Source organism: Giraffa tippelskirchi, chromosome 4, assembly GCF_054371585.1.
Source record: "Giraffa tippelskirchi isolate mGirTip1 chromosome 4, T2T-mGirTip1v1.2.pri, whole genome shotgun sequence".
In the NCBI taxonomy this organism is placed as follows: domain Eukaryota; kingdom Metazoa; phylum Chordata; class Mammalia; order Artiodactyla; family Giraffidae; genus Giraffa; species Giraffa tippelskirchi.
In genome coordinates, this window is record NC_137278.1 from 149,456,613 (window position 1) to 149,479,862 (window position 23,250).

Genomic DNA, 23,250 nt, shown 5'->3' on the forward strand with positions numbered 1-23,250 from the left:
AATCAAGAGTTATAAATCAGGTAATTGAAAAGCAAACCAAACTGGAAAATTTCTTTTAAACAATGTTTGGAAAAATGAAAACTCAAGTTGGATTAATGGTTCTTGATTTCCCCCCCAGGGGACATGTGGTAACCTCTGAAGGTATTTTTGGTTGTCACAACCAATAAGGTGCTACTGGCGTTTAGCAGGTAGAGAAACCCACAGTCATCCAATTGTTCTTCCATCAGTAATGTGTTGTTTTTCTCAGGTTGCTTTCAATATTTTTTTTGGTTAGCTTTTTCTTGATTATGATGTATGCAGGTATGGACTTCTTTGGATTCAGCTAGCTTGGGTTTTGCTGGCTTCTTGAATGGGTAGGTTTATCTCATTTGCCAAATTTGAGAAGCTTTCCTGCAATTATTTTTTGAAATATTTTTTCTACCTACTCTCTTTCTCCTCTCTTTCAGACTCTACTGAAATGAATTATCAGACCTTTTGGTGTTGTCCCAAAGCTCCCAGAGGCACTGATTATTTTTTTCCCAATCTTTTTTTCTCTTTGTTGTTCAAATTTGATAGTTTCTACTAACCTATCTTCAAGATTAACAGAAACTAATCTCTCTCCTCTGTTACCCTTATTCTTCTATTGAAACCCATCTAGTGAGTTTTTAGTTTTGATTACAGCAAGATCAAAATGAGTCAATCCTAAAGGAAATCAACCCTGAATATTACTGGAAGGACTGATGCTGAAGCTAAAGCTCCAATACTCTGGCCACTTGATGCAAAGAGCCAACTCATTGGAAAAGACCCCCCATGCTGGGGAATATCGAGGGCTGGACAAGAAGAGGGTGACAGAGAATGAGATGGTTGGATGGCATCACCAAATCAATGGAGATGAGTTTGAGTAAACTCTGAGAGACAGTGAAGGACAGGGAAGCCTGGCATGTTGCAGTCCATGGGTTTGCAGAGTTGGAAACAACTTAGTGACTGAAAAATTGTATTTTTCAATTCTAAAATTTCAATTTGGTTATTTCTATTATTATTATTATTTTTTTCCTGCTGAGACATTATCTTTCCATTCATTTCAACAGTATTTGCTCTCACTTTTCAGAACATTTTTATCATGGTTGCTCTAAAAGTCTTTGTTAGATAATTCCACCATTTGTGTCATCCAGAATCGGCCATTTATTGTCTTTTCCCCTGCTAGTTGAGGTTTTCCTGGTTCTTTGTATGCTGAGTAATTTGGATTGTACTCTGGATATTTTGAATATTATGTTATGAGACTTGGTCTTATTTAAACCACATGTAGAATGTTAATATTTTTGCCTTATCAGGAAATCAACCTAGTTGAATTCAGGGTGCAAATCCTCATCAGCCTTCTATGGGTTGTGGTTTCAGTATCTGTTCTAACCCCTTTGTAGCACTATTTGGATTGACCTGCACATGCACTATCCAGTGGCGAGTCTGGAGTCCAGGCAGTGCTCCATCCCTTAGCTCAGTTCCCAAAGTCTTTAGTAGGTATACTGCTGAATATCAGACCCGAGCGGGTGCAAGTCAGCGCAAGCACAGGAGTTCATAAAGACTTTCATGAGATAGCTTTTTAAATCTACACTTTCTCTGTAATTTCCCTAGTACTTTTTGGTTCTTTTGACACCCCTTTTCAGTCCTCAGCTCAGAAAGCTGGAGGTTTAGCTATTCCATCATGCCACGAACTTTCTATGACTCATTTCTCCTCTAATTTCTCTGTCTTAGGAAGTAGACAGCATGTGATAGTGTTACGAAAATACAGCCCTGTCAATACTGGGTCTTGCTGAAATGCCTTGAAATTTCTGACATGTGGATGACAATCATCTCTGGCTTCTAATACAGAGGTTAAGTGTTGATTATTTATTCATTCAATAAATATTTACAGAGTAACTACTATGTGCTAGTCACTGTTTCAGTGAAAAGTACGAGGTTCTTTTCTCTCAGAAACTTACATTTAAATCGAGGCGAGACAGAAAGTGAACAAACAATAAGCAAATACGTAACATGTCAAAAAGGGGTAAGTGCTAGAGAGAAAAATACAGTTAGGGAAGGGAAGTGCGGGTACAGCCTTCTATTTAGAGTTAGGTGGGGGTCAATAGAGTGAGCAGAGTAATGGGATCTGCTTGAAGGTAAAAGGAGTGTGCCACTCTTTCCTATTATACATTTCATTAGTCATTGCAAAGAGATCTTCTCAGGTAAGGAGGCTGCAGCCCTGGGGCATGCTGCCATCTTGCTCAGTTGGTCCCTGACTTCATGTCTTTTCATTTTAAGCATCCTAACACTGTATAGTCAAAGCACAGTTTTCATGTGTACCTAGAGAATAAGCTAATTCTCCGTTAACAAATAGCATCAGGTCTGAATTAGTTACTGGATATTGCTCCCCATTCCTCTGTGGTAAACACTGGTGTACTTGGGGCCAAGTTTCTTTAAGTCTTTAGTTTACAGCAAATGTTTGTTTGCTTTGGGTCTTACATAATATGTTCACTGTACAAAAATCAGAAATTATGGGCAAGCAAACAGAAGAAAATAAAAGTAACTTAGAGATACCCATTTAAAATAATACACTTCCAGATTTCTTTTTTTTAACCATAAATAAGTTTCAAGTGCTTTTTGAAAACTATTCTCAATGTAATTATGGGTTCAACTACTATATCATGCTGTGTGACAAAATGTACAATTTATCTGACCTCGGGTTTTTTAAGATTATATCACTTTCCAAGGAGACAGACACATAACATCTGCTTAATGTTCTATTTAGAAGTCTTTAACGGGGACTTCCCTGGCAGTCCAGTGGTTAAGACTGCTTCCTCTGCAGGGGGCTGGTCAGGGAACTAAGTTCCCGCATGCCACGTGGTGTGGACAAAAAAAGTCTTTAATAAAGCTTGTAAATTGATGGTGAATGCTCTTATATAATAACTCACCTGCTAAATTTATGGCTAGGTCAATCACATATGTCTTAGGGGAGATATGTACACATATAGCTGATTCATATTGTTGTACAGCAGAAATTAACAACATTGTAAAGCAATTATACTCCAATTAAAAATATTAGAAAAATCATATATGTCCTGTTGTCACTAGGTAATAAAAGGCAACAATATAAATGCAGGAACAGCAGCACTAACAACTGCCACTTATTAAGCACTTAATATGTGCCAGCTATCCTGTTAAGCAATTTATAAATACAAATTAAAAAGTTTCTAAAATATTTCGGAAAAGTGTATCACTGTAAGAAACCATAGCTTGATTTTGATTTATTTCTAGAAAAATGAGCTAACTGTAGAGCTGGTAAAACTCCAGAGAACCAGCTAGTAGTGTTAGCCTGAACTAAACTCACTTATTTATCCAGGCGTCATCAATAATTAAGCTGTCCCCTGAGGCCACCAGAATACCATTTAATTCTTCTGCTACACTGCACTGAAATGCTTTGAAAACGTTCCTCTTGTTATATTATTTACCACTGCTGCAATAGCATGCTAAATCACACTGGTAGTTCTCTGCTAATAACATAGTCAATTTATTTTGCAGAGGCTAGATTACTCCTCAGTAAATCACAGCCATGACCATCTTCACTCTAGAAAGGCAAAAAGTAAGAATTTCATCCAAAGCATGAAATTCTAATGCCACTCTCTGACCTAATAATTCTGCTTCAGTAGTATAAGAAAAATATCAAAAATGTGCGAAAGATTTAAATGTCCAACAACAGGAAAAGAACATGGTCGTACTGACAGTGAAACATTATGCAGGCACCAAGTATCCTGTTTTAAAAGATTACACTCAGGGCTTCTCTGGTGGTCCAGTGGTTAAGAATCTGCTGTCAATGCAGAGGACACGGGTTTGAACCCTTGCCCAAGACGATCTAACATGCTGTGGAGCAACTATGCCTGTACCCACAACTACTGAGTCTGCCTCCTCTGCAACAAGAGAGTAGCCCCACTGGCCTCAACTAGAGAAAGCCCATGTGCAGTAACGAAGACCCAGCGTGATAAATAAATAAAATTAACAGTGAAAGAAAAAAAGATTTCTTCCAGACTTAGGAAATGCTCACAATATTTCCACGAAAAGAGCATGTTCCCAGGCTATCTGCAATGAAATTTCGATTTTGTAAAATACATATATATTAATATGCATATGTTTGTCTAGTACACATGTCTAGTACACATATGAATACAGAAAAGGTACAGTCAGGAATATGGGTAGCTTTTATTTCCAGTTTTACATCTTTTGGTGTTTTCTAAATTTCTACAATGAGTATATATTTTTACATTCAAACAGAAATAAGACTCGTTTATATATAGATTTGCAGTTTTCAGATTTTTTTAAACTGATGATCTTTTTCTTCAAAACAAGGTTAGAGCCTTAAGAGATCTGTACTAGATTAGTAACATTTATTAACTTAAAGCATCTGTGTGACTATTAACTTATTTTAAATAAGTCTAATTGAAAACACTATTCCCACCTCCCCACATGAAATGTCTTTCTACTAAGGTGTTTAAATAGAATAGGATTTTCTTTCTACTAAGAAAACATAAATATAAATTCTTTCTACTAAGAATAGGATTGGCTTGATCATAATTTTAAAATGACTAGAAATTTCCAAATCTTACTAGTACTCTCCTCTTCCTTTCAGATTATGCCACAAAATCAATGATACCAAAAATGGGTTAATTTCATTCCTGAGTCTCAATCTGATAATCTAAGGCATTTAGGCCAAAGTGAGGTAATTCTCAGTGGCTTGCAGCCAGTCTCTGCTGCTTTGAACCTCTGTCTATAACTTGGATGACTGACAGATTTTGCTGCCTCATCCAGAACTATCTTCTTCAGGATTTTCATTAGAAATGAACAGGGCCAGGAACCACAGTGTCCCAATTCTCAGAAGTTTCTAACCTGTGCATTCTATAACATCTCCAATGACCACTGAAAAACACCAACAAAGTTACAGTAACTATGAACTATCTAAAACCCACAGGCAAAGACAAGAAAACACGTGAGCGAGCCAGGCTCTGCAAGTTATAGCTGAGCCGTTTGCTCCCTCATCCCTGAAATGTGACTTATAATCCCTGTTCACTGGGCAACTGTGAGGGCACATGAGTTAATGTGTGGAAAATGCAGGGCACAGTGCTGGGCACAGAGTGAAAATTCAGTAAAGTGGTAGCTAGAGTACTTTATGTCATTACCATCAGTGAAGAAACAAAATAAATTATACCAGTATACATATCTATGCAAAATAAGGATAAAAACATTAATAACTTGAAAACAATCCATGGGGAAACGATAGGCTTCCTTGATGGCTCAGACAGTGAAGAATCTGCCTGCAATGCAAAAGACCTGGGTTTGATCCCTGGGTTGGGAGAATCCTCTGGAGAAGGAAATGGCAACCCACTCCAGTGTTCTTGCCTGGGAAATCCCACAGACAGAGGAGCCTGATGGGCTACTGTCCATGGGATCACAGAGTCAGACACAATTGAGTAGCTAACACTTTCACAGATAATTTAAGACATTTGAATGCTACCTTTTAAAGTTTTTTGGCCACATGGCATGTGAGATCTTGGTTCCCCAACCAGGGATCGAACTCAGGCCCCCTGCACGGGAAGCACAGAGTCTTAACCACTGGACCACCAGCGCTGGTGGTGGTTAGTTGCTAAGTCGTGTCCAACTCTTGAGACCCCATGGACTGTAGCCCCCCAGGCTCCTCTGTCCATGGGATTCTCCACGCAAGAATACTGGACTGGGTTGCCATTTCCTTCTCCAGGGGATCTTCCCGACCCAGGGATCAAACCTGGGTCTCCGGCACTGCAGGCAGATTCTTTACCAACTGAGCTATGAGGGAAGCCCATGGGACCACTAGGGAAGTCCTCAAATGCTACCACTTTCTGGTGCTCCCTTCTAAACTACACACTTCTGTTAAACATTCTTAGTGTTGATAAAGAAGATCATGTGATAAAGTGCATAAATAAAGTGATTACTGCACGTTAGCTGTGGTCTTTGCTATCACAATGGTGAATTGTTGACATTAATTACATTTTTATGTGTAGCATACAAACTGCACATTTTCTGGCTGCAGCACCAACCCAGATGCTGACCACTCTTCAGTCATGAGTAATGGAAAGAAGGCAGCAGAATCTCATCCCTCCAGGAGGCAGGGTTGGAGCGCAGGGTTGGAGCACAGGGCAGGAGGCACCTCACTATTCCTTGTTCTTCAGGAAAGAAGTGAGGACCGGTCAGGCTTCAGGGCAACTAATCCCCAGCACCACAACTAATTAACCCCTCCCCCCCACCAACTGCTCTAGGGTCTGAATGCTGCAACAAAAGTTTCTGTTTGCCACAGCTAAGATCCAAGACCTGATGCAGCCAAATAAACAAATATTAAAAAAAAAAAACAAAAAAACACTGCCCAAGTGAAATAGCAGTGGGGGGCTTGAGAGGCACAGGGGTGCTCTCCAACACAGGTATTCACTGGGTTATCCCTAACTTCCCAGTAACTGTTGAAATGCAAGGACCAAAATTTTAATTCGGCAACAAGCAAGGATATTGGAGCATTTCCCAGTCTACTTAGAAATATGTTTTGGAACTTGATAAAAAGTGATACACAAATAACATGTGATGATCTGGACGTGGTCATCACAGTTGTGTTACATAGTCTTTTTAAAATGAGGACACATTTAGGATAATGTCTGGTGTAAGCTCACATTACACAATTAGTGAAGGTGTAGGGAATAAGTGTTCACAATAAAGATAATAACAAAGATAACAGCTAAAAATTAGTTAGACTGTATTACTATTAAATTCAGACACTGGGGTAAGTAGCTTTCCATGCAAAAGTCATGAGTTTTCCATACAAGTATCTGAAATAAGTGACTAGAGGTAGAAACTGAGACTTAAGAGGTTTACCAACACTTCCAGGTCCACACAGATAACAAGAGAGATAAAATCAACATTCACACCCAAAATATCTGATGTTAGAGCCTTAGAAATTAATCAGTATGTTATTCTGATCAACAATACAGCTGTGTAAGAGGTTGCATCTGTCAAGCACTTAGCATCTATCTGGATCTCCATATAGATGTGGGGTTATTTTTGAAAAATGAGGAAGTCGCAAAATCCCCTGAAAGAAGAACAAGCATTATGCTAAGGACTTCACAGAAGTTCTAAAGGTTATTTCAGACTGGTTCTGATCACTTCCTTCTATTCTGACAAAAAAGTATGCTTCTGGAACCATAGTAATAGAAGAGCTGGAGAAGGAGATGGCTTGGCAATTTTAAAAAAGCAGAAAATACTAGCCTTGGTTTTTAACCTAAAGGGAAATGAAGTTCTCTAGACTTGACAGATATGGGTCTTAGGTTAACTTTCCAGCTGATCGGCAATAGAGGTGAGAAGACTGTTCACTCTACTAAATGCTGAAGCAACCAGGAGTCTGCTATAAATAGGCAGCTTCTAAGGAGAATGAGTCCCAGAAAATCTGGATAAGAAGAGGACTTCTAGGCAGCAAAAAGCAGGGATTGTGTGTGTGTGTGTGTTTACCGTACATTCCTCAGGCTCTCTCTCAAGAGCTGTATTTCCCCAGCTACTAGGAATATTGGCTGCTGGCTGATGAAACTCACAGATGATCTCGCTCTTGGAATCTGTTGGGAATTACCCTCCAGCAGTGGGAGGGGCCTCACCCTCAAGATTACTTAGCCCCTCCCCAAGGGCAGCTCAAATGTAATGTCTGCAAAACAAATGTAAGGCCTCCTTAGTGACAAACTCCAAAGGGCCATCCCAACCTCTGAGCACCCATTGGCTCACCTTCCCCTTCTGCCAGTCCCCAGCCTTCCCCACTCCTGGAGATAGAGGAGTGCGCTTTCTTGAATCATCTCCTAAGATCACAAAAGCACAAAGGTTGGGATTCAAGCCCAAATCCATTTGACTCTCAGCTCTAAGTTTCCATCAACTTTAAGAAGCCCTTGACTTTGATTTGGCTTCTCTGGTGGCTCAGACAGTAAAGCATCGGCCTACAATGCAGGAGGATCCAGGTTCGATCCCTGGGTCGGGAAGATTCCCTGGAGAAGGAAATGACTTTGATTTACAAAACACAAATCCTTATAGCTTAGCAAGACATGTAAAGTGTAGCGAGTGGTAAAGAACGTGCCTGCCAATGTGAGAAATGTAAGAGACCTGGATTCAATCCCTGGGTCAGGAAGATCCCCCGGAGGAGGGCAGGGCAACCCACTTCAGTATTCTTGCCTGGAGAATCCATGGACAGGAGCCTGGCGGGCTATGGTCCATAGAGTCACAAAGAGTCGGATGCGATAGAAACGACTTAGCACGCACGACGTCCTTTCTAGCCTCACACTCCATCACTCACTCCCATACAATCTCTCACCAAACTCACACCAGACTCTTTCCTCTTCCTGAACATGTCATGCTTCTGCTTTCCCTGGAACAGTTCATTGTCCTCGTCTGCTTGATGATCATCTCCTTCTCCTACTGGTTTGTCTGTAGGTGTTTCCTCCACTGTGAAGAACTTCCTGGCCCCTCAGGAAGGTTAGGGATTCTCAGGTGACTCAGTGGTAAAGAATCCTCCTGCAATCTTGGAGATGCAAGAGTTGTGGGTTCGACCCCTGGGTTGGGAAGATCCCCTCGAGAAGGGAATGGCAACCTACTTCGGTATTTTTGCCTGGAGAATTCCATGGACAGAGGAGCCTGGCCGGCTGTATTCCATGGGGTTGCAAATAGTAGGACACAATTGAGCACATGTGTGCAAGCGCACGCGTGCGTGCGCACGCACACACACACACACACACAGAGTAAGGTTAAGATCTCCATCCTTCAAGTTTCTAGAGCAGGTTGTATGTTCCCTAATCGTGGTGACTGTTAATTTTTTTAAGTGATTCTGTGCAGGCAGGGATGTCTTTTAACTCTGCTTCCCAGCCTGGCATTTAAAGATGCTTTGTTGAATGGATGAATAAATGAACTCAGCTGAGTTGCTTGTCCCAGAGGCCCGGACTGAAAGGTTGCCAGCATCCCCGTGACTTGGAAGCATTACATAGCATCATACAAATTTGGATAAACTACGACCTCCTTGAGCATGAGGACTAGTTTTCCTTTACTGAAGTAGCCTTTCCAAGACCTGACACCATTTCCCACTCATAGGCGATAAGATCCGAAAAGCCCACTGAACCAAATGAAGACTTAGCAGAAAGGACTGACATCTGAGAAAATTACTTCGCTTTCCTAGGTCAGTCTAAACTATTTTTTTAAATCTCTGTTTTAAGATACACAAGATATTTCTGTTTTCTTAATATGCTCTTACTTCCAAATTAAAAAAAAATTTCTCCTTTGTTCGAAATATGCTTCCCTCTATTTAACAGAGCAAACGACAACTTCAAGTTTGCTAAGTTTCAGTTCTAGGTTGGGAATCAAATCTAATGTGGAGACATCAAACATGACTAAGAAGTTTCCCAGCTGGCCTGCACAGTGCTATATGGTTGTCCCTTTGAGACATAAATATACTTTTAATCTACAAGGTGCTCCCCCCCCCACTTTCTGAAACTAAGACTTATTGAATAGAGGTACAGATATTAGTACAGACACCAAACACCCCAAGTATGACGCTCAGGATGTGGGGGAGAATCACTGTCCTATAAACATAAAAACTGAAAGCCAGTTTTATTGGGCAAGTAGCTGCCTTCTCTACACAGGAAATGGTCCAATTTTGTTACTGTTCTCAACAAAGATGTCTAAACAACAACAAACTGCTGAGAGTTGGCTGAGACGGGTAACAATGATAAGTCTTAAAAAACCCAGCTCCTTTTTTTTTAAAGTGGATTTGGGAAGGAGGAACCTCTCTGGCATGTAAGGGAATGAATTTCCGTGCCCTGTGGAATTTTTTTTCTTGTCAGTCTCTCACTGCCTCCATTGCTAGTCTGGTGGGAGTAAGAAAAACCGTGATAACATTTTCCCAAGAGAGCGCCACATCTGGTTATCTTCTTCTTCACAAGTCTCTGATCATGTGTGAGCCTAAAACACAGTTAAGGCTTTTCCTCTCTGGTCTGTTTTTTTTATAACCTCAGGAAGTCTATTCCTAAGGACAGAGGTGCAATTTGTAAGTACATCTCATTTCAAAATCCTGCTCACATCCTTCAGGTCACAGATTCAGTGCTTTACAACTCTACGAGTGTGCCTGCTCAACTTTTTATTCTGTGTCTTTAAAATATCTGATGTGTGTGTGTGTGTGTGTGTGTGTGTGTGTGTTAGTCACTCAGTCATGTTTGACCCTTTGCGACCCCATGGACTGCAGCCCTCCAGGCTCCTCTGTCCATGGACTTCTCCAGGCAAGAATACTGGAGTGGGTTGCCATGTCCTCCTCCAGGGGATCTTCCCAATCCAGGGATCGAAGCCAGGTCTCTCGCACTGAAGGCAGATTCTTTACCGTCTGAGCCACCAGGGAAGCCCAAAATATGTTTGCTTATTTATTTTTTGAACCTAATCTTTACTGAGTACCACTAAGTATTTAAGGCACCAGACCCTTCCCAGTCTCGGTTACGGGCTCAGTGGGTATAGGGAAGCACACTCTGGTGGGATGGATGGAAGATACCTTTTTAAACATCCTGGTGGAATCCTCACTTATCTGCATGAACCGCATAATCACATTGTTCAGATAGATGTCACTCAAGGTGGCGTGGTCTTTGCTTTCTCGCCTCACTTGGTTCAGGAGCAAATACCAGCAGTTCACCGGAGACAACAAGTTCTGGTCTTTCCTAAGAAGTGAAGAAAAGAGAATTAGCATCAAGTTCAAAGCTGCTCCAAACAGCTGAGGGAAGTCACTGAGGAAAAACCAGGAGCCGCAATACATGGGAAGCTCTTGTTTCTTCTCCTCTGGGCATAGCTCTTAGCAAGACACTCCATAGCACTGGGCTTGGAAAAAAATACTTGGACCAAGAACACCAGTCAAAAGCTACACTCCTGACAAGGGCACAGGACCCGAACACACACACAGTACTCAGGCAGGCCTTCAGCTTTAATCACCTCATTGAAGAAAGCAGGTTGTGTTTACATAAAAATCTATTGACTCTATCTCACAGACAGACTGTGGTTTGCCACTGAACACAAAGCCTGCTTTGAATGTCCAGTGTGCTGCTGGAAGAGATCTGGCTAGGTATACTTTTCATGGGACATAAATGTGAGGATGATTTACTAATCCCCTAATACTTAACCTCTAGCCTCCCAAAAAGTGTCCCTGGGAAGCAGAACTTTATAGCATTGTCTTAAGATTCATGAATAGAACCAAGAGGTTCACTGGCTTATGACTTGTCACATGTCCTTTTTAAGCTCATTAAGCTATTTCCTTGTTTTATTCTAGATAATAAAGTGAAAAGTGAATATAAACCACAAAAGGCAACTTGCAAAAAATCTTACAAAAAAACTCCAAAGAAAAGCAATGCCTAATAGAGACATCACCACTTTAAAAAATATATATATGATGTTTGTTTTTTGCTTTTGACTTAAAAAAAATCTAACTATTGGAATTTCCCTGACTGTCCAGTGGTTAAGATTCTGCATTTCCAAAGCAGGGACTGTGGGCTTGATCCCTGGTCAGGGAACTAAGATCCTACATGATGTGTGGCATGGCCAAAATTTTTAAAAAAATTATATTAAAAACAAAACAAAACTAACTCTAAAATGGCAAAATGGAACAGAATGTTTATCCTAACTTAGAGACACTAGTGCAATTTTCCAAGGCATGTTATCCCCCTACCAGTCATGATGATTTATGATTCTAAATATTAACTAAATTAGAAAAGAAATGATTAAATCAGGTCTTTCAGTCCTTAAGTCCCTCAGAGTCAGGATTTAAGAGTGCATCAAGTCAAAACTCTCTTTAGAAGAAGGAGGAAGTAGGAATGGGTATAAGGGTAGAAACCCATGATCTAGGGTCCTAGCACTTATACCCACAAGAGAAGACTTCCATCCTCCTAGCTGGTGTAATAAGAATTACGCCCCAACCCAGAGAACCTTCTTTTCCTTTCAAAGCCATTGGGCATGGGGCAGTGGTTCCATGGCAGAATACTGAATTCTTTGTACTGACATTCTCTACCACCCAGCCCAAAAGGTAAATGCTACCTTACATTAACTTATCTATATATTCTTTATGCTGAAGTAAACCATACATTCTTTGAGAATGTGGCATACTTTTTTTGTATCCTCACGGCCCTGCCCATGTTCAGCATTAAATACATGTTTTTTCATTCACTGAATAAACATTCTTTATTGTCCTAGTAGTAAGTAATAACAGTATTGACAACAACAATAACAACGGAGGCAGCTAAGTTTTCATTTACTGAGCACCTACTGAGTACACAGGTCAAGTTCATGGAATATGGATCTATACTGTCTCCACTCAAATTGCAATCATTACGTACTAGCTAGGAGATCTTGGCCAAGTTATTTAAACTTCTCTGTGCTTCTGTTGCTTCATTTATAAAATGGGTAAAGTAGCAGTACAAATTTTATAAGATTATGAGGATTTTTGAGTTAATATATATATTTTAATGTTTACAAGAATGCCTTAGGTTCATGCTGCTGCTGCTGCTGCTGCTGCTAAGTCGCTTCAGTCGTGTCCGACTCTGTGCGACCCCATAGACGGCAGCCCACCAGGCTCCGCCATCCCTGGGATTCTCCAGGCAAGAATACTGGAGTGGGTTGCCATTTCCTTCTCCAGTGCATGAAAGGGAAAAGTGAAAGTGAAGTCGCTCAGTCGTGTCCGACTCCTAGCGACCCCATGGGTCTGCAGCCTACCAGACTCCTCCACCCATGGGATTTTTCCAGTCAAGAGTACTGGAGTGGGGTGCCATTGCCTTCTCCCCTTAGATTCATAGCAAGTGCTATATAAAGTTGGGATCTTCCTGATGGCTCAGATGGTAAAGAATCTGCCTGCAGAGCAGGAGACCTGAGTTTGATCCCTGGGTAGGGAAGATACCCTAGAGAAGGGAATGGCTACCCACTCCAGTATTCTTGCCTGGAGAATTCCATGGACAGAGGAGCCTCACGGGCTATAGTCCATGGGGTCGCAAAGAGTCGAACACAACTGAGCAGCTAACACTACACTATATAAAGTTAGTGATTTTTATCTAGTTGGCTTAAAACCTACACACATCAACTACTTAATTCAACAATTTGAGGCAGAGATATTTAGATAGATCCCCTCTATCAATGAGGGAACTTAAGCTTTAGCAAGGCACCATGTATCTGACTCTAGTATCGGAGAAAGTCTTTGAGTCCAGGGAGGCTGATCTGAGCCTTGGTATTTCCACCATGCAGCAGTCAGTTCAGGCCAAGGATTATCCTACAGGACAAGCATCCCAAAACTGAGTAAGAGCTAGACTCCTTGGCCTTGCTTAAATGACTGGTAAAGTAACAGCGCCAAAGATGTAACATTTGTTTCGTGAGGAGAAGGAATATTGAACATGTATCCAATGTCAGCTCTCAGTCGCATCAAGGATTTGTCATGTTTCTCATTTGATGGTCACAAAATCTCATTTTATAAGTTAGGAAACCAAGGCTCAGAAATACTGACGGTCCTGACCAAGGTCACACAGCAGAGCTACTATTCAAGCCAGGTCTGTTTGACTCTTTCTTAAAGCTTGTCTTTGGTTTTTGTCCCCCAAATCTGGTTTGGCCTTTCTGTAGACTTATTATTTTATCTGCAGTCCCATAGTCAATAATAAACTTAAAGAAAATTCCAAGCTATGTACCTTTTAAAGAAAACTAGTGAACTAACCAGGAGAAAGAAAAAAATGGCAGCTGATGCACTCAGGGATCAGATTAAAGTGCATGCGCCCACGCATGTTTTCAGTTCACAAGTGATTCCCGAGTACAGAACACATAAGGAGACACTCAAAAATATTTACTGTATAAGCCAATGGGCTGTCCTCTTATTTGCAATTACTTTTCAAAAGGGACAGTTTTTATAAATGCAGATCTAGTACTGGCTCCAGTCTCTGTCAAGCGCATTTGACATCTGCTCACCCTGGGAACCATCACCAAAATTTACTTCTATGCTGGACCAACAATACAGGTTAAAGTGAGCCCAAAATAAAAACTAAAAAAGGTATTCCCTATCCAGAATAGTTCTGCATTTGCTTCTGCAAAAGAACCCTTATTCTCTTTTTTTTCTGCAAAAGTTTCTACTTTTTTTTTTTCTTATGATGAGAAGAGTTAAAAAAGTTTTTTTATTGACATTGAGTTGATATGCAATATTATGTAAGTTACAGGTATACACCTACAATATTATGTAAGTTACAGGTATACAGGTGTACATTAGTGATTCACAATTTTTAAAGGTTATACTCCATTTATAGTTACTATAAAATATTGGCTATATTCTGTGTTATACAATATATCTTTATAACTTTTAAAATACATAATAGTTCATACATCTTCATCTCCTAACCTCATGTTGTCCCTCTCCCCATGTTGTCCCTCTCCCCACTGGTAACCACTAATTTGTTCTCTATATGTGTGAGTGTGCTGCTGTTGCTGCTAAGTTGCTTCAGTCGTGTCCGACTCTGTGCAAGCCCATAGACAGCAGCCCACCAGGCTCCTCAGTCCCTGGGATTCTCCAGGCAAGAATACTGGAGTGGGTTTCCATTTCCTTCTCCAATGCATGCATGCATGCTAAGTTGCTTGAGTTGTGTCCGACTCTATGTGACCCTATGGACAGCAGCCCACCAGGCTCCTCTGTCCACAGGATTCTCTAGGCAAGAATACTGGAGTGGATGTGTGAGTCTGCTTCTTCCTTATTATATTCACTAGTTTGTTGTGTTTTTTAGATTCCACATATAAGTGATATCATACAGTATTTGTCAGTATTTATCATACAGCATCTGTCTGACTTATTTCACTTAGCATAATATCCTCTAAGTCCATCCATGTTGCTGCAAATGGAACTATTTCATTCTTTTTTTATGACTGAGTAGTAGCCCATTGTGTATATATAACACAGCTTCTTTATCCATTCATGGACACTTAGGTTGTTTCCATTCCTTGGTAGTTGTAAATAATTGGGATGCATATATCTTTTCAAATTAGTGTTTTGTTTTTTTGGATATATACCCAAGAGTAGAATTGCCAAAGAAGACACACAGATGGCCAACAGGCACATGAAAAGATGCTCAACAGCATTCAGGGAAATGCAAATCAAAACCGCAATGAGATATATCACCTCACACTTGCCATGATGGCCATCATCAAAAAGAACACAAATAGCAAATATTAGAATGGATGTGGAGAAGAGGGAACCCTCCCATACTGTCAGTGGGAATATAAATTGGTATAGCCACTGTGAAAAACAGTATGGAGGGTTTTTTAAAAAAAAAAAAAAAACTATTCTACTTTTTATGTAGGAGCCAAGGCCACAGAAGGGTATAAATTAAAACTGCAAAGCCAATGGTGAAGACTGATATGTGCTTTTCTGCAACCTCCTACCATTTGGAGCTCAGGAGCATTTGGGCTTCCCTATTGTCCCATGTGTGTGTCGGGGGGTGGGGGGAGGCGGGAGGTGTGGAGGTGGGTGTGAGTGATTTTCTTTTTTTAAAAAAAGTTTTGTCTTGAGGTATAGCCGATTAACCCACTCCAGTGTTCTTGCCTGGAGAATCCCAGGGACGGGGGAGCCAGGTGGGCTACCGTCTAGGGGGTCGCAGAGTCGGACACGACTGAAGTGACTTAGCAGCTTAGCATAGCCGATTAACAACGTTGTGACAGTTTCAGGTGAACAGGGAAGGGACTCAGCCATAGAAATACATGTATCCATTGCCCCTAAAACTCCCCTCCCATCCAGACTGCCACATAAAATTGAGCCGAGTTCCCTCTGCTCTACAATAGGTCCTTATTGGTTATCCATTTTAAGCAGAGCAGGGTGTACACGTCCATCCCAGACTCCCTAACTATCCGTTCGCCTCACCCGTGTGATGTTCTGCTCTACTATTTCACTGAGACAGCAGTTCCGCTGCCCCTGACTTCGGGCTGGGATGCTGTGCTATAGGATGGTGATGAGCCAGTCCTCACGTCCAGCTCCCTACCTTGCACAGGCCTCCTCTTCTGTCCCCACGTGGGATACAATCACCACTCAAGTTTTCAGTTCCCTTTTCCTTTCTGGGCCACTGGAAATTTCCCCTACTTTCCTGTGAGTTCAGTTATAGATTTACAATGATGTCTATTATATTTTTGTCAGCATTTCCAGGAGTTTTGTAGCAGAAATATTTCTCATATTATCTAGTTGTTTTTCCAGAAATGAAAGACTGGGCTGCCTTTTTAACATCTCCTAAATGATTCTATTTCTACCTGCAGTGTGGCTAGTTCATGCCACATGGTGAAGGCCTTCTGCCTGGTCTCCCTCCAGACTATGACCCTGTCCTCCTCCAGCCCACAATCCTATCTACAGTTTTCATTTCAAGATGCAGGTCTGAGCTGGTCATCCTTTAACTTAAAAGCCTCTACAAAGGCTTCTCAAGCCCCGAGGATAAAGCCCAAACTTCCTGGTATGGTCTACAGGCCTCTGTGATCAGGCACAATGTACATGGGGAGCCATGTAGCTCACTACCCCATTACTCACTCTCACTGGATTATTTCCTGCTCTGCAAAGCTGTCCTGCTCCCCTTCCCTGTGGCCCCTTATGCACGATGTTCCCTTTGCTTGAATGTCCTGCTCTGGGCCCTTACCTGGCTAACAAGTCCTTCAGGTCTTCACTTATGTATCATTTCTTCCAGAACCTTGCCTGGACCTTCCCGACCCCACTTCCACTTCAGAATGGATTTCCATCAGGTCTCCCTGGTAGCTTGCCCTGACATCTTTCAGACCACCTGTATACTCTATTGGAGTTGCTTGCCTACTTGTCTCCCAGATTTAAATTCTAAAGTAAATCTCATTAGCAGAAAAACTTGCATGTATTTTTTTAAACAAATGAAGTACAGCTGACCCCTGAACAACTAGGGTTTGAACTGTGCAGGTCTACTTACACGCAGATTTTTTTCAATAAATTTAATAGCTGTATTTTCATTTTACATATCTTTAAATTAACTAGGTACAGGGAATAGTTTCTGTTCAATTAGAGATCACAATATGTAGAACTTGGGTCTGATCCCTGATTCTATCCACAACTGTTCAGCTTCCTGCCTTTGGGCGAGTCATTTACCAATTCCTTTGTTTTTGAGGCAGAGATGGCAGTAAACCGACTTTCAACTGCGCAGGGGGTTGGCAACCTAACCCTTGTGGTTGTTCAAGGGTCAACTGTCAATTAATTAAGCTAGATCATAAGCATTTTATCAAAGACCCTTGTTTTAAGTCAGTCGCTACTGCAACAACCACAAATACTACTGGGACGGGGTATGGGAATGTAAATTTAAGCAACCCTCATTGATTATTTTCATGTAAGATCACTACAAAATTCCTGAGCTCTCTGCATGAAGAATCAGCTATTTAAAATTTGCCTATCCAAATATCTATCTGCCAGTGTTAGAGTGAAGTCAGGAAAAGAAAAACAAATGTCATACATTAACACATGTACGTGGAATCTAGAAAAATGGTACAGATGAACTTATTCGCAAAGCAGAATCAGAGTCACAGATGTAGAGAACAAACATATGGATACCAAGGGGGAAGAGGGTGTGGGATGGATTGGGAGATTGGGATTGGCCTATATACACTATTGATACTATGTATAAGATAGATATCTAACAAGAACCTACTATATAGCACAAGGAACTCTCCTCAGTGCTCTCTGGTGACCTAAAAGGGAAGGAAATCCAAAGAAGAGGGGATATATGTATATGGGTGGCTGATTCATTTTGCTGTATAGAAGAAACTACCACAACATTGTAGAGCATCTATACTCCAGTTAGGAAAAAATTGGCTTGAATCACAAAACCAAACAAAACTAAATATCTACCTGTGTTAGACATCAACTCCTAGTGTATTTATTGGAAAGAAAAACATGTCAAGAGAATACTATTAGTTTAACATGTAATACATTTATGCTCATACATTATAAGCATAAAGTTGCTTTTATTTATGGGGATATATCAATCAACAACGTTTCAGACAAAAAAATGGAAAATTCTAAAACCAATAAAGGGCTTCCCTTGTGGCTCAGCTGGAAAAGAATCTACCTGCAATGCGGGAGACCTGGGTTCAATGCCTGGGTTGGGAAGATCCCCTGCAGAAGGGAAAGGCTACCCACTCTAGTATTCTGGCCTAGAGAATTCCATGGACTGTATAGAAGACAGGATATCCTCTTGGAAAGATGAATTTGAGTCAAGCCTCTCTTACTTGTACTGTTGATGATCCTTAGTGCTTCTTGTTTTGGCCATGAATCTTTCTGCTAACTTTTCGAGGTTCCGAGAATAATCCGTCTCAATTTCGGCTTTTTTCCGGAAAAAATCTTGCAGGTCCTGCAGAAGCTGAACTCTCATCTCTGTCTGCTGCTCCAGGCATTTCTGTTGTTCTACCAGTTGAGCGCGAATTTCTAAGGAGAGAAGAAGAGAACCCATTTGATGATTTCATGAAAATCACTGAAGTGTTCTGGTATGTGCAAGATAAAAATATTGAAACCTATCATACATTTAGCTCTGCACTGGACCTTTACGAGGCTGCTGTGTCCAGGCTGGGTCTTTAAATAAAGATATCTGCTTATGAACTTATGGTTGCCAGGGGGAAAGATCAGGGGAAGGGATAGGGAGTTTGTGATAGACATGTACACACAGCTATGTTTAAAGTGGATAACCAACAAGGACCTACTGTAGAGCACATGGAACTCTGCTCAACGTTATGTGGCAGCCTGGATGGGAGGAGAGTTTGGGGGAGGATGCATATACGTATATGATTTGTTGAGTCCCTTTGTTGTTCGCCTTAAAATATCACAATGCTGTTGATCAGCTAAGTGCTTAGTCGCTCAGCTGTGTCTGATTCTTTGCAACCCTAGGGACTGTAGCCTGCCAGGCTCCTCTGTCCATGGGATTTCCCAGGCAAGAATACTGGAGTGGGTTGTCATACCCTCCTCCAGGGGATCTTTCCAACACTGGGATTGAACCCAGGTCTCCTGCATTGCAGGCGGATTCTTTACAGTCTGAGTCACTGGGGAAGCCCGTTAATTGTCTATATCCCAATACAAAATAAAAAGTTAAAAAAAAGAGAGATATCTGCTGACCCTTTAAAAGAATGAGCTAAGCCTCAGGAAGGAATGCAATAAATTAGATTAGAAACGTGGATTACATTTGCAACACCACAAACATGCATGGAGTCATGAGGGGGAAAAAATTAAAGGCTTTCAGATAACAATTTGTAACATATGACATCTTTGGGTAGCTGAGGACATTGTAGTTTTTTAAACAGCGTTTCACCTCAAATATCTTTTTTGAGTTTGAATGGCAGAGAAGTGAGCACCATTTCTTCCAGAATTCTGAACCTTCTCAACTTCTTTGCCAGCTGGCACATACAAACACTGACATCTGGTAATTTTTATTTAGTGCATAAATTTCTAGTTTGTAAAACACATAGCTGTAGAGTTTATAGGAATGCCACGCCTAAAAATAATTTCTTTCTATATCCAAATAATCCATTCATTATGGGATAATCCCTGGAATCTGCTTTATTATTATAATTTTTTTTAATAAATTTATTTATTTTACTTGGGGGCTAATTACTTTACAATATTGTAGTGGGTTTTGCCATACATTGACATGAATCAGCCATGGGTTTACATGTGTTCCCCATCCTGAACCCCCCTCCCACCTCCCTCCCCATCCCATCCTTCTGGGTCATCCCATTGCCCCAGCCCTGAGCATTTGTCTCATTCATCAAACCTCGTATGGTGTTCTGTTTCACATATGATAATATACATGTTTCAATGCTATTCTCTCAGAATGTCCCACCCTCACCTTCTCCCTCAGAGTCCATAAGACTGTTCTATGCATCTGTGTCTCTTATTCTGTCTCGCATATAGGGTTATCGTTACCATCTTTCAAATTCCATATATATGCATTAGTATACTGTATTGGTGTTTTTCTTTCTGGCTTACTTCACTCTGTATAATGGGCTCCAGTTTCATCCATCTCATCACAAGATCAAGAGCTCTTCACTTGGCTTTTCACATTTTCCACATTGTCCCAACTAACTAAGCTTTATCACATATATAATCCTGAAAAGAATCCTTTGACAATTTTAACATATTAGGAACACAAACGTTAGTCATTTAGTGATTTAGTAGAAACACAAAAGCAAAAGTGTGTCATGCAAAACTATCTGCAAATGACTATAACAATGAACCATGTGTGTTTTGGAAAAGGAGATATAGTAACTAATAACTACTGACTTGTTTTTGTTCTGAGACTCAAGGCTAACCTCCAAAGACAAGAATATTCATACTGGAAAACTTCTTTATTTCATCTTTCCCAGTGTCAGTGCATATTCCCTAACAGTGAGGGCTGAATCTAATTCAGTGGATTTAGTAGAAATCGATGTCCAAATAACACCTCCTCAATTGCATCCTATTCTTCAGTAACTGAGCTGACAATACATACGCACATACTTGACCATGTGTAATCAGGGTCATTAACAGCAGGGCAATCCAGTTCTGAATGAGGAGTCAAGAAATTTACTCAACTTAATAACAGCTAATGATAATTGAATACTTATTGTTCTACACTCTACTGAAGTAGGTACTAATATTATTCTCATTTTGCAAAGAAGAAACTGAGGTTAAACGAGATAACATCCTTCATCTAGAGACTTCAGCTAGTGAGTAGCACCCTCAGGAGCTCTAGCCCAGGTCTGTCCATCAAATTAATCTTAATAGAATGCTTCTGCCTGACTTTCATCCATGCAATATGTTTTAAGAACCTATAGTGTGCCAGGCCTATATCTCGGCAAAAAAGATACAGTAACTACGAAACAAGGTCTCAGCTCTCAATTAGGTCATGTCCCAGCAGCCGGGTTTTGGAGGAGTCCCGGGAGAAGATAGGAAAGCATTTCTCAAGTGTCCTCTCTTGGTTTTTCCACTTGGAGATTGGGGGACCCTATTATTCATGTCACAAAAGTGTGGTGAACACCAAAATGAAGACATATTACAGGCTTTTAATTACCACAAAGAGCAGCTGAATTTTAGTCAATCAAAGAAAAGTGTTTTTCAATACAGTATTATAATCAGCATGTCTGCTAAACTCTTTCCTCCACAAATACAGACCTAGTTTTATTTCATAAAGAAAATAAATCAAGGGAGGGGGTATTTCTCATTCAAGAATCCTAGCAAGTGTTTTATGATGAGGTAATTTTAGCTCATCTTGCTGTGCTAGCTGAAAAAAAAAAATCAATCATCTTAAGCTGTCAACTAGTTCTGTTTTGTTTTTTAAAGCTGTCTTGGTGCCAAAAAAGAAATAAAAGTAGGTGAGAGTACGAATCTCACCAGAAGCATACAAAAATTATATGGGCTTCCTTCTTGGATCTCATTCTTAGATTTTTCTCTTGTTTGTTTCCTTCAGGGTTTAAAATCAAGAGTTAAGGAGTTTTGAGAAGGACGATCCTATTTTAAACAGTTAAAATCCCAACCTCATTTTGCAGGGAGTAACTTACTTCACGTTATCTGTCCTTTTCTGGTCAATATAGTACACTGGCAACATTTTCAATAGCAAAAAAACTGGAAGGACAGAAACTAGAGAAAAAACACGTGCCAAAAATTAGAGAAGAACATGACTGATTACTTTTAATTTAGAAAAATTTGACAAATGAGGAAAAGGTCACAAGGGAAAAAAAAATCATGATATAAGTACTAACATGAGAACTCTCCAGTTAGGAAGGGAAAACCTTTGGATACCTCACATCACATCAGAGTTGTTAAGCAGCACAATTCGGCACATCACCTTCCTGCATAGATGCTGTGCCTCTATTAACATGACCTTATCAGATTGAGCTCACTGAGTACACCATCATATTTTAAAGACTTTTAAACAAATGAATAAAACAAATGCTGGTCATATCAATCTTGGTTCACTGCTTAGAACAGATCAAAGAAGCCTGTGGAGCACTGGGCCCTGAACTAATGCAGGAGACCACTTGTAATGCAGGAGACCCAAGTTTGATCCTTGGGTCAGGAAGACCCCCTGGAGAAGCAAATGGCAATGCTGCTCCAATATTCTTGCCTGGGAAATACCATGGACAGAGGAGTCTGATGGGCTACAATCCAATGGGTCACAAAGTCACACACTAGTGACTACACCACCACCACTACCACCACCACCACCAAATAACTAACTTGTAATCTAGAATATATAGTCTCTTAGAACTCAATAATAAAAACAGAAATAATCCAATTTTAAAATGGGCAACAGATCTCAACAGACATTTCCCAAAAGAGGATATACAAATGGCTAACAGCACATGAAAGGTGATTCAAAGTCAATCACCATCAGGAAGATGCAAATCAAAAGCACAATGAGATATCACTTCACCCTCACTAAGATGGTGATCATCAAAGACACCACAAGTGCTGGTGGGGGTTGGAGAAGTTGGAACCCTCATACACTGCTGGTAGAAATGTAAAATTGTACAGTCGTTTTGGCACAAATCTGGCAGTTCCTTAAAGTTTGACATAGACTGAGCAAATCTACTCCTACGCATATACCCAAGAGAAAACATATTTCCACAAAAAAAATGTATAGACAAATGGTTGTGGCAGTATGACTCATAACAACTGAAACGTGGAAATAACCTAAATGTCCTTCAATGGAACAGAAAAACAAAATGAGGTATGGCTGCAAATTGGGGTGTTATTCATTCATAAACAGGAATGAAGTCAAGATTCATGCTTATACTGAAAATATAAGCCTAGTGAACAAAACTAGTCACTAATGGCAAGTGTGATTACATTGACATGAAATGTCCAGAAGAGACTAATCCATAGAAACAGAAAGTAGATTAATTGTTGACTAGAGAGCTAGAGGTGCTGGAGGAAATGGGAAGTCATGGCTAAGGGGTGCACGATTTTTTTTGGGGGGGTGATGAAAATGTTGTAAAAGTGACTGTAGTGACAGTTACAAAACAGTGAATATACTAAAAAGCAATTGTACACTCTAAATGGGTATACTGAATGAAATATGACATAGCTCAATTTAGCTGTTACATTAAAAAAGATAGACTGCCATATCACAATTCCATGAAATTTTGGTTGAGACATTTCTGAGAATGATAACAGCAGCAACAACAAAATGCCTCCTCCTATTT

General features: G+C 40.4%; 1 protein-coding gene across 29 annotated transcripts in view; it reads right to left on the reverse strand.

The window, feature by feature from the left end:
• SRGAP1 (SLIT-ROBO Rho GTPase activating protein 1) overlaps nt 1–23,250 on the reverse strand; it is a 291,940-nt gene that overhangs the window by 135,686 nt on the left and 133,004 nt on the right. For all 29 annotated transcript variants that reach the window (XR_014081883.1, XR_014081886.1, XR_014081884.1 and 26 more), the window contains exons 2-3: nt 18,307–18,502; nt 10,580–10,742 (exon numbers count right to left, since the gene is read on the reverse strand). Coding sequence is in view for 17 of the 29 variants with exons in the window: in XM_081588879.1 (XP_081445005.1) it covers nt 10,580–10,742; nt 18,307–18,502 (359 nt within the window). In the remaining 12 variants the exon portion in view is untranslated. The remainder of the gene's footprint in view (nt 1–10,579; nt 10,743–18,306; nt 18,503–23,250) is intronic.